General features: G+C 36.1%; 1 protein-coding gene across 1 annotated transcript; it reads right to left on the bottom strand.

Moving 5' to 3' along the window:
* Positions 1 to 4895: 4895 nt before the first annotated feature.
* Positions 4896 to 12913, bottom strand: LOC145778008 (ornithine aminotransferase, mitochondrial-like). Its single transcript, XM_082589390.1, has 9 exons — positions 12695 to 12913; positions 11907 to 12077; positions 11295 to 11412; positions 9728 to 9951; positions 9314 to 9457; positions 8511 to 8589; positions 8049 to 8191; positions 6836 to 6980; positions 4896 to 6041 (listed from the first exon to the last, which is right to left on the bottom strand). Exons 1-9 carry the CDS (start codon positions 12815 to 12817, stop codon positions 5878 to 5880), a joined length of 1311 nt encoding a protein of 436 aa, XP_082445516.1. The 5' UTR covers positions 12818 to 12913; the 3' UTR covers positions 4896 to 5877.
* Between the last annotated feature and the right edge of the window lie 3274 nt (positions 12914 to 16187).

Here is a 16187-nt window from a genome sequence, read left to right as displayed (position 1 = left end):
CTGAAAAATATATCAAGTACAGTTACCATTCACTGAAAACCTATTCTACAATATGTAATCCATGCTTGTAAATACAAGTAATCATTTTCCAAAGCTTTATTAAGCTTCTTTTGCTACATTGCCAACCTGTGAGTTACCGTACTTTACTTGCTTCTGTTATTTGTCATACACATGAAACCTGAATTCATATATCACTGTGATAAAAACTGTTTTTATGAAACTAATATCATACTCTAGCCTATTCAATGTACCATAGGTAGACAAAATGTACAAACATACAAAATCGAAGTATTGGGCAACAAGTGACTATAAAAACTTTTCAATGAAGGTGTATCATTGCTCCACTTTAAAAAATTATCTTGAATGTAAGTTTCATACTGCTTTTATTCTGTCAATCTTTGTGGGCCACTGGAAGTAGCGACATGGCAGCTTTTTAAACAAGTTGAAGACTTTTCAATCAAAAAATAACCTCAACAAAATACTGATGAAACCTCAACTGCAGTTAGGCTTCCACTGTGCTGACTTGGCCTTAACATTCATGAAATATTCCCATTGAAACCTTTGGTGTCAAAAGATGATAGTTTTGTACGTTTCAACTAAAACTAATTAGTCAAAGTTTAACTAAAAAAAAGTAGTAGGCTACGTGTATATTTTATTATACTTAATTATATATCTTTTTTTTGCTGGATTCGTATGGTCACCCTGAGCAAGCTTCTTCACCGTAATTTTTTCACCTTGCTGAGTCTTCTATGACATCACAACTTATTTTATCACTGCCTTTTAAGACTCTCCATATAAAAAATTCTGAAAACTCGTCATTTTTAATATTCTCTTGTGTATAGTAAAGTTTAATCGCCCTTGTTACAAGCAATGAAGTTGTAGGCCTATAGCCTATTGTACTATCGGCTTTCATTTTCTAGGTAGTTTTGCAGCTGGAAGCAGATGACTCGAAGACTGATATAGTCTTGTTGTGGAATCTAGATTATGGTGCTATTTTATTCATATTTGTACCAACCATACTAATCTCGCAACAGACAAAACAAAAGTTTTATCTCTCTCTTGTAATGTTTTGAAAATTGAAACTTCGCAACAATTCTCGATTTTAAAACTTTCATTTAGTCATCAATTTTATGTACAATGGTACTGGTATTCAATGTAAATTATGACAACAATACTAAGTTTGAAACATTAAAGGGAGACATATCACACTATTTTAGTTTAGTAACTTTTCTGAAATAGGAATAAGATACTGTAGTGGAGTAGTGGACACTGGCCAACTTTAGCAACAAGGCCTTCCAATCTAGCGTTGCCACTTGCCAGACGCCGCAGGAAAAAATTATACACAGCTCTGCCTCAAATTCTCTAAATGCAATTTAATTTAACCAACACTTTTTCATCAAGCATCAACTTTTCTATCAAGATAAACGTGCGCTTTATCAAAAATTAGGCTTTTCACAAAAATACCTATTTTGAAAGTATTTTTTGCCAATTTTATTGTGATCAATTAAATCAATCTCTGAAAAAAATATTTTATAAATCTGGCAACACCTCTTCAAAAGAAAACCGGGATATTGAAAATCGAAATACCGGAATGGACATCAGGAAAAGGAATTTGATTGATAACAAAGGCAAGTCTTTTATGTCTTAAAAAAATCAAAAAATATGACTTTAGTTTTGAAATATATAGCTTTACTTTTTAAACATGAAATTTATGCTAATTTCCGTAATTAACAACTCGCATACAAGGTAGAGGTTCTGTTTTTTGTTTTGAAATGGTTTGCGATTTTGAATTTGAAAATATAATAATGCGCTATATCAAAATTTGTTTGTGTGGAAGTATATAAAGCACTTTCAGATTAAAAGAAAAGGCAAGAATACGTAATATAAAATTGTAACGTAATATAAAATTGGCAAATTCCAACCCTATGCTTACGAATTACGATTGTATATTGAATGTTTGTTACTTCACTGCAGCTTGAAACGTTATTTCTTAGAAGCTAACTGCTCTTGGCTGATGCTGAGCTGCGTCGGAGTCTGCCTCGCTTTCTGACCTAGTCTTATTCTGAAACGATCCCTGTTCCATATCTAGAAAGCTAAAACCTCAATTGCTAAGGTAACAGGGGTCAGTTGTCAGTAGATGTTACAGAAAATATATTTCGCACTTATTCAGTGCATTTGAGAACTGACGATGCACTGAATAAGTGCGAAATATATTTTCTGTAACATCTACTGACAACTGATCCCTGTTACCTTAGCAATTGAGGTTTTAGCTTATTTCTTAGAAGTTATTGTTGATGAAATCACCGATTTGACGTCATAATGTAACGTTTTGCTAAAACGGAGAAAATTGAAAGCCATCAATCGTTATTGAGCAGAATCTCTGGTGAAAGCTGCGGTTGCGTTATTGGGTGGAAAACGATTTATCAATTATTTTTCTTCACAACACGGGAGTTTTTTAAGGAACGCAAATATGATATAAGAAAAACATTTTGCACAAGGTTGAAAACAATGGATATACATATTCATCACGGGTCCCTACACATATATTTTGAAGCTAACATATTCGAACAACAACAAAACACTTAATTCAGTTGTTGTTTTTATTTGGCCACTGCCCTTTTATAGCCACTGCCTTTTTATTTCTGACCATCACAGCAAAAACAATAGGCTACGCCTACACGTCAACATAGCAAAGATCGAGAAAATTGTAGAAGCGACAAAACGCAAATTCACTTCAAAATCATTGCAGGAATTCAAAGGTCTCAAGCATTCAAGTACAACTTCATGTAGAATAGTATTGACCAGATTGTGTGTTGCAAAGTAAGGGAACGTTCAAATATTACGTAACGCCTTCGAGGGGGAGGGGGGGTTTATGCAAAGCGTTACGTTAGCGTCACATCGGGGGGGGAGGGGGTTCAAGCAAAACGTTACGTAACGCTTTCGAGTACGGAATGGAAGTTTTTTGTGCTGAATTCGTAGTGAAAAAGCGTTACATGGGGGAGGGGGGGATTGAAAAAAGCGTTACATGGGGGAGGGGGGTCAAAAATTCGGAAAAAAAGCGTTACGTAATATTTGAACGTTCCCTAAATGTGTCAAGATTATGTCACAATGCAAATTGACATCAAACAGCAAGGGCTATTAGGCTACAGAAAATGTTGCTTCCAATAATTCGTGAAATTCAACATGAGAACTTTCACTGCCTATCTTATTTCCAAATTATTAAATTTCAATGTCTACAGGTAGTAGGCCTACAGCAATAATTCTCAACCGCGGCTCTCATCGATGCAGCAACAATATATTATTTGTGCTAAACTAGAAGAACTTCCCAAAGTGGCGAAAATACATCGCTGTCGCATAACTAACGTGTTAGGCTTACCAAAGACATACCTAATATAGCCTACTTGTTGAAGGTTTGTAGAAAATCCGTCCGAGGTGTCTCAACTTCCTTAATGTAGCTGACACAAGGCATATTCTATTAACAGGTAATTGTTAGCGAGTTGAAAAAGCAACGTGTTTACTGTTTAGCCTACTTCAGAATTTTGTTTTACGACTGAAATACAAAAGCTTTTAGAACAAAAATGCACGACCCACTTGGGAGGACACAGAGATGCTGATTCAATAAGGTGATGAAAGAAGTTATATTTGTATACCGAGCTTCAACAAACATTCTAAATTGTATGCGACTATTACTTTTCAGCCAATTTAGGAGGGGGTGCAAGAACTGGTTTGTGATGTCATGGTCGTGCCAACAAGATAAAAAGTTAAGAACCACTGCTTTGCAAGGTGAAAACTGGTAGCCACTTTAACAAGTCGAAATTCTGCCACTGAAATTGACTACAATGCAACCGCCAACCAATCAGAACGTGTTATGAGAGGCTACCGTCCAATTGTGACCTTTCTAGCACTCAGCCAGAGAGTTATGCTTGTTTTGAGCATTATTTGGTAATTACAGAAGAAAAAGAGCAATAGCAGAGGTGGGAATCGAACACGCGTCAATGAAATGACTAATACTTTCTAGCCCTAACCCCTAAGCCAACCAGCTGACAAAAAAACAATCATTTAATTTGCTTTCTATGATCTTCTTTTCGCCATTATTTACGTCACTTAAACCTTAACTTATGATTGGTTGGCGGTTTCATTCTAGTCAATTTCAGTGGCAGAATTTCGACTTGTTAAAGTGGCTACCGTGAAAACTTGCGTTAGCCTAAAACTGCTTTCTTTCTTGTGATATATCCAATAGAGTGAATAGACTACAAAAACGAGGGTATTTTGATTTCTTTTTTAAAAGTAGCCTAATGCCTTTTTTAATTTCTTCAGCATACAGAAACCCAAATGGCCAACTTGCAATGCCAACATTCCATTTGAGTTTTTTTCTAACCATTAAAGCAACAATAGTAGGCTACGCTAGCCATAGGGGTAGGGCTAGGCTAATTTAGTGTATAAAAGGTAAAAGCGATGAAACGTGTCAAAAAGACTAAAAAGCTACACTGAGATTTTAGAAAAGATCATGCAAGTAAAAAGTTTAAATAAATAAACAAACATTTTCAAAAGCCAACATAAAAAACATTTGGCTACCAAACGAGAGAGAATTGCTATGTTGGTCCGCCGTGTGCGTTGTCAACAGGGCCGTTGGGAGGATAATTCGGGCCCTGTACCAATGAGATCTTCGTGCCCTAAATCAAAACACATCTACGAAAAACGCATTGTATCAGAATATGCGTGGTTTTTTCAAGTCTCCGGCCCACTAAAATCATTCCGGATCCAAAAGTAGGACCCCTGTCAAAGCTACTGGTTGTCAAGATGGTTAATGGTCGATGAGGGAGCACAACTCTTGATACGTGTAGTTTGGCTCATCACGATAAGATATTGTCTTTCTAGTACGCACTAACCAACAGTTGTTGGCATCACCTTTTAATCCACAAGCGTCACGTAAAAAAGAGATGAAACACGGTTCAGACAGTACAGGGTGTAAAAAAGCAACCACAGGAAAACACCTTGTGTAACTTACTAGGCCTACTGTGTAGGCTACATTACATCAAATCGAGTTATTACTCTCCAAAACCTCTACACTACAGTCTGTTCCACCTTAAAAGGGGGATCATCAAAAGATCCTTATTCAAATAGATAAAACTTGTGTACGGTACATTATGTTGCTAAAACGAAACTAAGCGACAAGCCACTTTCATAAGAATGCACAAAGGTATTGTCAAGGTGAAGCGTCAAACATAAAAATAAAACAGATCGCTGCAAACACGAGGAGCGAGATTCTGAGTTCAGGTAGGCTCCTAACCTAGTCCTAATAAATAGGTTCACTATTTTTATCTACTTTAAAAGCACGTTTAGCCAAGTTGCAATCGACACTATGATCTCATCTCATACATCGAAACACAGATTAATATTTTTACTACTAGGAAAACCTGTAACAACACTTCTTTATTTTGGTGGTGTGCTGTGTGTGTAGCCTAAACAAATGTTGCGTAAACTGAGAAAGGCGATAATAGACATTTATAAGTTCATCTAGTAAAATTACATAGGCGAGGTTGGGTTTACACAATACTAAATAGGACATTAACATGATGTTTTTGAAAGTGAAATATCCACACCTTAAACAAAATACTCCAACTACAACCATTAAGCATGAAAAACATCTTCGAAATATGAAAACTTAAATCTGGTGGGATGCGAATGACGGTAAAACTACTTGAAAACTGTTCATACAGAAAACCTTTAAAAGTTATTTTCATTGCATACTAAGTTGGCAATGCTACCACCGTGTGGACATAATCTAAAAACAAAAAAACACTACGGCGCCGTTATGTACAATGGCAGAAGCAAAACAGACAAAAAGCAAATATTCCATTTCACTTTCAGCCAACTTCAAGCATAAGATGATATCACATTCGTTATAATAGAAAGACTTTCATCAAGTTGATCTTCAGTAATACAAAGCGGTGGAGCAAGACGGATTATGTCATCATGGGTTGGTTTTGCAAGAAGGCCGTTATCTCTCAAGCGAAGACACACATCCCCAGCATTAAACTCTGCAAGCATAAACGTTAAAAATAAAAACATATTATAGCCTACTACACGGATTTGGCATTAAACTGTTTAAAGTGTAACTTAAAGACTTTTTTCAGGTCTAATCTGTCACTGTTTAAACGAACAAACAAGAGAACTGAACTGGGTACCTTCTATTTATCAAAAAACCATCTCGGAAAGCCGTAAAGTTAAACTAGTATCGAGTCATTAAGCGCAAACATAATTACCAGTCAGGAAACCGGAAAATATCAAATCAGCTCGAGTCATCTAAGCTTCCTTGTTACTGATAATGGTGCAACCAACTTTGTGTTTGGTAGCTAAGTCATAACAGGGATCGACACCAGTACGTCAGCCATTTTACTGACGTCAACAATACCGTATTACTCGCACAAAGCAAAATCCTCGCTACGCCAGCCTTTATCCTGTTAGCTAGAAGACCATCTTTTACTAATCAAGTTTGTTGTCGCTGGCTCAATTACCAATCGCTGAATTAAAGATAACTACTGGCGCAGCGGGTAAGGCGCTCGCTTCCAATCATGTAATCTTGGTTCGACTCCCGGCTTAAGCTGGTTGTTGAAAAACACCGCTCACCTCTACCCAGGGTGTAATAAATTGGGTGGGCGTAGTTGCAGAAGGAAAGGCGGACGAGAGAAGGGAACTGGCCACCTTACTCTCGTTAGTGCCGAAGGCTTAGTATAATGAGAACCTTATCTTCTCATCCTCCGATGCTTGGATCAAGTATGGGACTCAACTTTACCATTAATCTCTTAAAACAATATTACGACAAAACCCTTACCAGCAGTGTTTCGAATGACTACAGCGTTGAACAAGCCTCGTCCACGGACGGTCGTAACAACGCTGCTCGGAAGCTTCCTCAACGCCTCAATGGTTTTCATCCCCATCTTTGCAGAATTTTCAATCATGTTTTCTTCAAGCAATACCTAATCAAGCAATAATTACAAAAAGAAATCAACATACCGAAAACGTGGTATAAAGAAGACTACACACTCTAAAAACGTCTAAATCGATCTGATGGCAAGAACATTTTCACAACCTAACAGATTTCTGCATGACCTGATAAAGATGATCGCCGCATGTGCATGATTACAACCGCATCTAAAACTTTCGTGTGCATACATAGTTGTATCAGGAAATTTGCTATAGTGCCAGAGACGCGCAGAATTATTTGCAATCATTTACTTATTTTCAACAGCCCTACACTACTGGGGTAACCTGTTAGTTATCACGGCAAAAAAACATCTCATTAGACGCACAAAGTACGCAAAAAAGAGTACCTTCAACTTGATGCAAGTATATCCTGTAAGCCAATGTTGGCTTCCACATGGAGAAAGAAGTTTCTATATTTATGTATGTATTGTATATGTATGTAAAGAGTATTTCTATATTTAACAATAAATATCACTAATACTACAAAAAGTGCTCAATGCTGAGCAAAAAGCCAAGCAGAGCGAATTACATCAAATATATTATACTTACTAATTCTCTAAAACCTCTACAGCCTGTTTCAGCCTAAAATCAGAATGTCCTATTATTCTATTTAGATATTAAATAGTATATTATTTATTATTGAATAAGGACCTTCTGGTGATCACCCTTTTAGGGTGAAACAGGGTGTAAAGGTTCTAGAGAATAGTAACTACATTTGATATGTATGTGTTTATGTACTGTTTTGTTTGTCGTATCCAGACTTACACCCGGTGGTTGAAGATTTAGATTAAGTGGACGGGAATGCAAGGAAGCCAATCTTCGTGTCCACCTTCAGGCATGCCTTTAAGTGTCCTGCCACAGACACAGCCGCATGCTCTTGAGCGGTGTCGAGCCGGCGCCCTTTCGATTGCCGTTCCAGTGTTCTCACCACTCGGCTATGCAGCCGACTTATATGTACTCAAAAGTCACTACTATTTTCAACTTTATGTACTTCAACTTTATGTACTCAAAAGTCACTACTATTAAACGATTATGTTTGTTTAAGAACTAGGCTAACCAACCTTCAAAGCAGTCATTGCCACTTTGCAGCCAAGTGGATTGCCTCCGTAAGTGGACCCGTGCTGACCAGGCCCGATGGTTAAAATAACTTCATCGTTGCCGAGTACAGCAGAGACCGGGTAAAACCCGCCTGACAGCGCTTTACCTGCACAGTGTACATCAAAGATCAATAACGAGGCAACAGTCAAGTTTATGACAATTTGTAGCTTCAAATAATGTACGCTTATGTAGCGCTGTATGTACACTCAGTAGATGCAGGTTACAAGCAATTTCGGAAAATGTGTTATTGAATCCATTTGTTTATACGTTTTAGACATTTCTTTTCACAACAAAAAGGTATTCCGATGAACCTAGTGGTGACCTAGTGTATGGTGTCATTAGCCACATGTTTTCAATGTGCAGCCGTATTGTGCCTGGGTACGCCTCAATGGATGTCGCATTGCATGTCAGTCATGACTACTCACCTAGAACTAACAAATCCGGTTTAACGTTTTCATGATCACAAGCGAGCATCTTTCCAGTCCGCCCAATTCCCGTTTGAACCTGAAAAAAAAAATCAAAACATAGTACAGAATTTTCCAGGAAAACAAATAGGCCTACAATGTGGACCTGTTTACTGGATAATCATTTTCTTCAACATGGGTCGAGAGGTTCCGCCTTTCACCACCCTTAAACAGTAGTGAAAACTCGTATCAGATAACGAAATACTAAGGAACCAAAATGTAAGCTTGAAGAAGTTCGGTTCTACCAGTTTGGTTTATATGTCAGATAAGTTTACTAGTGAAGTTGAAATGATGATTGAATAATGAATAGTTATCGGCAATAACATTAATCTGTAAACATTTCAAGTTGTCAACTTCTTTGATCAGGCCTGTTTAAGCGGCTCATTACAGAATTGAACTGTATGGAAGAATTGAACTTTCAAACAATGAATTTCGGTCTAAGCTTAAATGTTTTGCAAACAGTGGATTAATTTCAATAAAGCGTAGATTGTCTTACCATAAAGATTTCATATTAAGATTTACACGTAAACGTAGGTGGATGGAAACTCATTTTGCTCAATACCACATTATGAAACTAAAGGCTGGCCCATCTCTAGTAGCTCTCAGGGTATTATGTGCAAACAATGACGAGCTGGGATGGCAACAAAATAGACTTAAGGTTTTTCCACTAAACGAATAACACAACTTTGATGCGATGCATGATAAATGCTTTTAATTTCAGTAGAAGCTTGACATTGTTTATTCATGTGTCAATAAACCCATACTTCATCGGCAATCCACAAGGCATTGTATTTACTGCACAAAGCCCGAACTTTCGTTAAATAGCCGTCATCTGGAACAACGACACCAGCTTCTCCTTGGATGGGTTCCACCATAAATGCTGCCGTGTTTGGATTTTGCAGCTCTGCCTAAAAGCATTAAAAGTGCAACATCATATTCAATACAATGATACAATCAGCAAGACACTTCAAGATACAGCAAAGTATCACCTCTATTGCATAAAAACACTAGGCTACTGTTCTGCAAAAACATAAACTAATCTCAGCAGAGAAACCTTATCCTTTAAGTTGATCATTTAATACGTCAGCATATTTGACTATTTGTACATCATGATTGCGCAGCACAAAAATAAACAATGCCAACAAAACCACAACACCGTAAGCTATACATTCACTTACTTCCAGTGCAGCAGTATCATTGTAAGGGATCACTACAAATCCAGGCATAAATGGACCAAAACCACCATGACTCTCAGGGTCAGTGGAAGATGAAATAGCTGCCAAACTTCTTCCCCAAAAATTACCAGCAGCAAAAACAATGCGAGCTTCGTTTTTAGGAATACCTTTCACATCATATCCCCATCTTCGAGCAAATTTACATGCACTTTCACAAGCTTCCACACCTTGCAATTATAAAAATGTACAGTAATAGTAAAAAAATAAAATAAATGTTGAAAAAAAGACTAAAAGCGTTTTTTAAACATATATATCTAACTAGATCAAATATAGTTATTACTATCTGAATCCTTAACAGCCTGTTTCACCTTTAACGGATCATCAGAAGGGTCTTATTCAAATAGAATATTCTTATATTCAAAAAAATAGAAAATTCAAATAGTCTTATTTAAATGGATTCTATTTGAACAAGACCCTTCTGATGATCCGTTAAAGGTGAAACAGGCTGTTAAGGATTCAGATAGTAATAACTATATTTGATTTAATTCGCTCTGATTTGCTTTTTTGCTTAGCATTGAGCACTTTTGTAGTATTAATAGTTTTTATTGTTTCTAACTAGAACATTGTGCATACTAGTATTGTACTAATACATTTTAACGTATTATATGACATACAATCCGGCTAAAAAAATGCAATGTTCCTGGAGACAATGTATAAGTAATAACTAGGGCCCGCAAAAGTCAATAAAGTTAAAAAAACTTTGAGGACCTCATTTATCCACGAATCAAAGAATAAAGTTGTTTTCAGCACCTAGGGGACTGTTTCTAAGAAGTTTATATGTCAAAATTTGTCAAATTATGGCTTTTGACAAACTTTTTGTGTTTCTTGAGAGTAATTTTGTCAAAATCCTCACAAAGCATTGTAAATCAGGAACTGCGGCACAATTAAACCATATTAACCCATACAAGCAGGAAATATGTCATAACGCCCACTTGGATCAGCAGTAACTTTTATCGCAAATTGTCCATTGTTTATGTATTCATTGTTACGAATTTAATTATTCTTATAAAACACTTCCTCTTCACAAATGTGGTCTTTTCGAAGATCAACAGTTCGGATTTTAGGAATAACCTACTGATATTCTGTAATACAAAAATGCCTAAACAAGCTAAAACGTCTTCAGCAAAAGTTTGACAGATTTATCGAGATTTTCCTGATGAATTTAATGCAACTCCTGGGAGTGATTTAAGGTGCATTTTTTGCAAGTTAATAGTGAAGTTCCATAAAAAGTATTTTGTTGAAAGCCACAGGAAAAGTAAACGCCATCAAGCTGAATTTCAGCAACAACAAGCATCGCAATCAAGGCAAACTTTTATTGAACAAGCGCCTTTTATTGAACACGTTTGGGTCTGAAATCGACAAAATATTATGTTTGGGAAACTGGTATCAATTCAAGGAAGAACTGTGGCCTCTACAAATAAGCAATTTCATTAGGTCAAAATAAAGTCAAAATTTGCTAAAAATAAAGTCAAATAAAAGTGACCGTATAGTAATAACGAATGAAGCCTACCAGTGTTCATCGGTAAGACTTTGTCATAACCAAAAAGGCCAGTTACATATTCTTCATATTCACCAAGCACATCAGAATAAAATGCACGAGAGGTTAGCGAAAGCTGCGAGGCTTGATCCTGAGAAGGCGACAAAATGATTAGCATTTCTTACTGACGTTCTAATAACTGATTTAATCTAACCTGTTTTGAATGATAATCTAACCTGTTAACCTGCACAGTTTCGAAAAATGAGCTTTTCTGCAATTTACCACAAATGTTTCTGTTTCTTGCAATTTTCCAAACATAAACAATTTCCGAAAAAAAAAAAACAGATAAAATCAGTGAATTGCATTGTCAACTTGGCCAGCATTTCAATGCTTTTAAATATCTGAACCAGCATGGTGCAAAAGTTATAATAATTTTGTCAAAAACAAATAACTCCTGTTGCTATGATTAAAACGCAACAGTCCCAGAACAATAAAAATAAAGAAATGACACAAATTAAGCATATAATACTAGGGTGTCAATCAAAACTTATAACCAATCAAATTTACAAAAACATTATTAGTGACCCAGCCTAGATACCTGCTATATTACAAAATTTGCAAACAGTACAACATTGAAATTCTTACTATCAATGTTTGTAAAATCTTTGGATGGCAATGTCCTTGATTTAATGAGCTATAAGCACTCAAATAGTCAAAATAACGACGTTCATTCACATCCCATACATAAATACCTTTACCACGGCTGATTGCCACTGGCAAAGGACTGTAGTTATGAGCTCCAAATTTTTCTTCTTTCTGAACAAAAGTAAGAAAAAAGTTATCACATAAGCAAAACACAACAATGTATTATATTTCAGTTTCAATGCAAACTGCAATAAAAGCAAGATTTTAAAAATATAAAACTTGTATATACATGTGTGCACAACTGCACAATTTGCAATGTCTTCACAAATTTATAAAAAATCAAAATTAGGGTTTTCAATGCTCGCTTATCAAATCTCGTTTTTATCCTTTTAAAAATGTTATAAAATAAAGTAACAAGCAATCAACTAAAGATTTCTAAACAACCAATAAGTTATCATTTAGAAGTTACGATTTATATTCAATAAAACAGATTATTTGATATTATCCAGTGAACAATTAAACTAACCATAAAATTTTTTTTTTTTTACACCATACCGGTCCAGTACCAGTATCTATGATTAACGTATATCAGCAACATTTTGTAAACTGTGATTAAAAACACAATACAGCGAGAAGCAGCACAAGGACATATAGTTATCAGCTCAGCTGCTTCTATTATTTTGACAGTATTTGTAAGTAGCCTACTGTATTTGCAGAATCTTTATTGAAAAGATAGTAAAAATTAATCTTTATACAATACACAATCTTTATACAATACATACACTCACATTGAAAACAGCCTGTGATTTTGAAGCATTTTCTTGAAATGAATGAGAGTTGGCTGTTGATGAATAATTTTTCCATTGATGACAAATTCTCAAAGACTTAAATTGCCGAAAAATGGTCAACATAATGATGAAAAACTAACTTCAATCCATACGAATATTTCTGATGACAGAAAAATACTCACATCTAACTAGACTAATTCTAGTTCATATGTATGACATTTCAACCTAAAAATGTGTTGAAGTTGCTAATATCAATTTTTTTGGCAGGTAAAAAACGTATTTTTGAAAATGCATTTGATTTGTGACCATCATAGCAAAAACAACATACAAAGAGTTATTAGGAAGGATATGCAAGTTATAGGAATGAAAGAAGACTGAAGAGGTTGGGAAGAATGAATACAGTTGAATATAAAAAAGAATATGAAAATAAAAATCATATACCAAACATTGTAGCATTCAAGTCAAAAGAAAATGAGCGGTCAAAAAGGCTACAATGGCAGATAAACATGCCAAATCATTTGGTTTCTGGTCTTGTTAGCTATACTTTTTACAAATAAATATGTCATCCAGAGGCGTAGCAACCGCCCTCCGATCAAAGGGGGCCCCGCAAGGAATGAGGGCCCCCCCGCCAAAGCTTTTGAAAGACTATCGAAATACAGGATATAGACTAACCATGTAGCCACAAACGTACGCGAAATAGCAGAGCTTATTGGTATTGAGCAAGTGTTTCAAAAAACATGGTACGACGTAGGAAGAGAATGTTTGGTTACGAATGTGCTGATGATTTGAGTCGTCTTTCTGCTAAAGAAAAATTCAAATCGCAATTTTTTTTGTTCTCACTGCCATGTCTTCTGTTTCTTTGCGCTTTGACCAACTCGTGGAGTGGTACAAGTTGTTTGAATTTCTGTAGGCCTACCACGCTAGCAGTCTGAAGAAGTGTCTCAGAGAAAATGGTTGCGTTGGTTGGTTTTGAATCTTTATCCTCGCACTGACAGAGCCTTGATTGGTTATTCCTGGTAGTTTCGCATACTTGAAGAGGCTCTTGACGCTGGGCCGGTTACCGAGATTGGCAGAGTGAAGTTTTGCGATTATTGAAGTGTTGTAGCCATGAAATTATTCCATTCATTAAGTGCCGCTTTATGGAGAGCAGTCCTGAAATACAGCAAGCGCACACCCCGAAAGTCGAACTTACATGCGTGGTTTAGAGCGGGCACGTAACCACTGAGCTAATGGGGCAAACAATGGAACTGGACAATCACTGCAAAAAAATTAAAAGAAAAATGGGAGACATTGATGTCAACGAACTAATAATGCAATTGAATCATTTTATTTATGTCACCGAGAAAGAGAGAGGACTTGTCACAGCAAGCATTTTTTTAACGTACAAGAACAGCATTCAGGAGATATATCCAAATCTTTGCATTTGCACCAGAATTCTTCTGACCGACCACACCAGTTACTGTTGCCAGTGCTGAAAGGACCATCAATAGAATGAAACTGTTCAAGAATATCCTGCTACTGCGCTTAAGCGAGGAAGATGACAGAAGGGTTGCCAGATCAAAATTGCAAAAAAAAGCCAAACTTGACTAAAACTCCAGCCAAAATGAAAATAAAAAAGCCAAATATCTTTTGAAATGAGCCAAAAAAAAGCCAAACAAAGCATGACTATCAAGTACTAAAAACAAGTTATCATCACATACTTGGTGCTAATGGACAAATAAACAGTACAAAGCACTTTTTACCTCATAGGGTGCACTGCAGAGAGCATAGCCAGAACAAAAGTATGTTTGCCTAAGAAAAGTCTCTTCAAAATATTCTTCAATTAAACAGCAAGAAATCTTGCACTCTTAAAAAGAGTGTGAAATATTGATTGAAGACCTAGAAACCTGTTTTAGAAAACTGTTGCACATTCAAAATAAACTTACAATTTAGGACGTGAGGGGCAATTACACTCTTCACCTTGCAAGGTGCACCCAAAAATATAAGCGGAAACATTAGGTGCTGGCATGAAATCTTGAATCATATTTGAAAAAAATTACAAGTCATCAGTTGAGTCTTGCACGATTTCACTTTTCGTGTACATTAAGGTGGCTCTTAAAATGGAATTTTACTTAGGACACCCTTTCAAATGGTGAGATTGTCAGAAAAAATAACTTCTGCAAACTTTTTTTAAATTTGAAGTTGATTTAGGGGTGGCGGTGGCCTTCCCCCCTAAAGTAGGCTACTGTGCTCTCCCTCAAAATACCAAATCTGCGTATCTCAAAAACCACTTGAGCTAGAGATACTGTAGGCTACGGCTTTGTGTCAAAAGATGCAGAAAACATAGTTTCCTATCTGCTTTCTGAACATTATGCCTAAATGCATATATCTTAAGTAGAAAAGCAGTTATATATATATTTAGAAAAAACACATTTTAACACTAAAGGTATGATAGCATTAGCTCTATAAAAAATATGTGACGATCAGTGTTCCCTCTAAGAAATTAGGACTCGTGAAATCTGTCCAAATCTTGATTTCACAATCTTTTTTGTGACCACGAAACAGTCTACAGAATTTCGTTCATTTTCTCAATATTGGAACCTTAGGGAACACTGGTGACAATATTCATTTCAAAATGCAATTCTGGTCTGTACTGCGAGAAGCGATATTATTGACAATATTGTTCTTGTTGCAATTTGGAAAACAGTTTCCTGTATTCAGTAACAGCTTGCAAAAGAAACTGAAGTTGGACCTCATCTTTAGTTTGAGTTTGTTAAAATCCTAGATTACAGCAAAGGATCCTTCGAAAGTATTGCTTCCGCTTCATCTACACCAAACAGCTGAAAAAGCCGTTTTGAATTTAGAGTTGCAAAACTGTTCTAGACCTTTATTATTGCCAAGAAACGCATCTACTTTGACGCTTCATTACGCTACTACTTTGACACTTTGACGCTACTTTAACTGTTTCAAGCGCTCTGATTGGCTAAAAATTATCCTTGAAGCTCCACCTCTTTTGGTATTTTACAGCAATTTTTGAATCTGTTGGGGCTGGTCACAGCGGTAAACCATAATCTCTTCGTGGGAAAATTGTAACATAAAGTTCCCGGATCCGTTCGTCTGCATGTGATGACCGAAAAAGAAACACTCCTCGAAACGTCTATTCAAAAAGTGTATTCCTGTAAAATTAGCCCGCGGCTATCGAAAATGGGACGCAACACCGTACGCCTCTAAAACTGTCACTACAGAACAGATTACTTGGATAAAAGACGGAAAATTTGTCCAGCTAGCAAGCACCAAGCAAACAGTTAAACTTGCGACTGACTTCCAACAAACAAAAAAACAAATAAATAAAGCTATAGCCTAAATTTATTTGTGTTTTTTGTTTATTAACATTTTCTTTTTTTTATTTTCTTATATCTTAAATTTTTCTGAAGGTGTTGCGACCGTGCCAAATTTTTTTTTCAACTCAATAACTTACTTCGGTCACAAGCACGTTTTTAACGTTCGCGTTTTG

The sequence above is a fragment of the Aplidium turbinatum genome, chromosome 10 (assembly GCF_918807975.1).
Source record: "Aplidium turbinatum chromosome 10, kaAplTurb1.1, whole genome shotgun sequence".
Lineage (NCBI taxonomy): Eukaryota > Metazoa > Chordata > Ascidiacea > Aplousobranchia > Polyclinidae > Aplidium > Aplidium turbinatum.
Note: the sequence above shows the minus strand (reverse complement) of the source record. Positions and strands in the feature narration are given on the sequence as shown.

Bases quoted from the DNA above. Each gene is read 5' to 3' on its own strand.
- LOC145778008 (XM_082589390.1), bottom strand. From the start codon at position 12,817: ATGTTGACCATTTTTCGGCAATTTAAGTCTTTGAGAATTTGTCATCAA. The intron at 9,458-9,727 runs GTAAGTGAATGT...TAATGCTTTTAG, and splicing joins ATGATACTGCTGCACTGGAA to GCAGAGCTGCAAAATCCAAA. The intron at 6,042-6,835 runs GTAAGGGTTTTG...TTATGCTTGCAG, and splicing joins AGTCATTCGAAACACTGCTG to AGTTTAATGCTGGGGATGTG.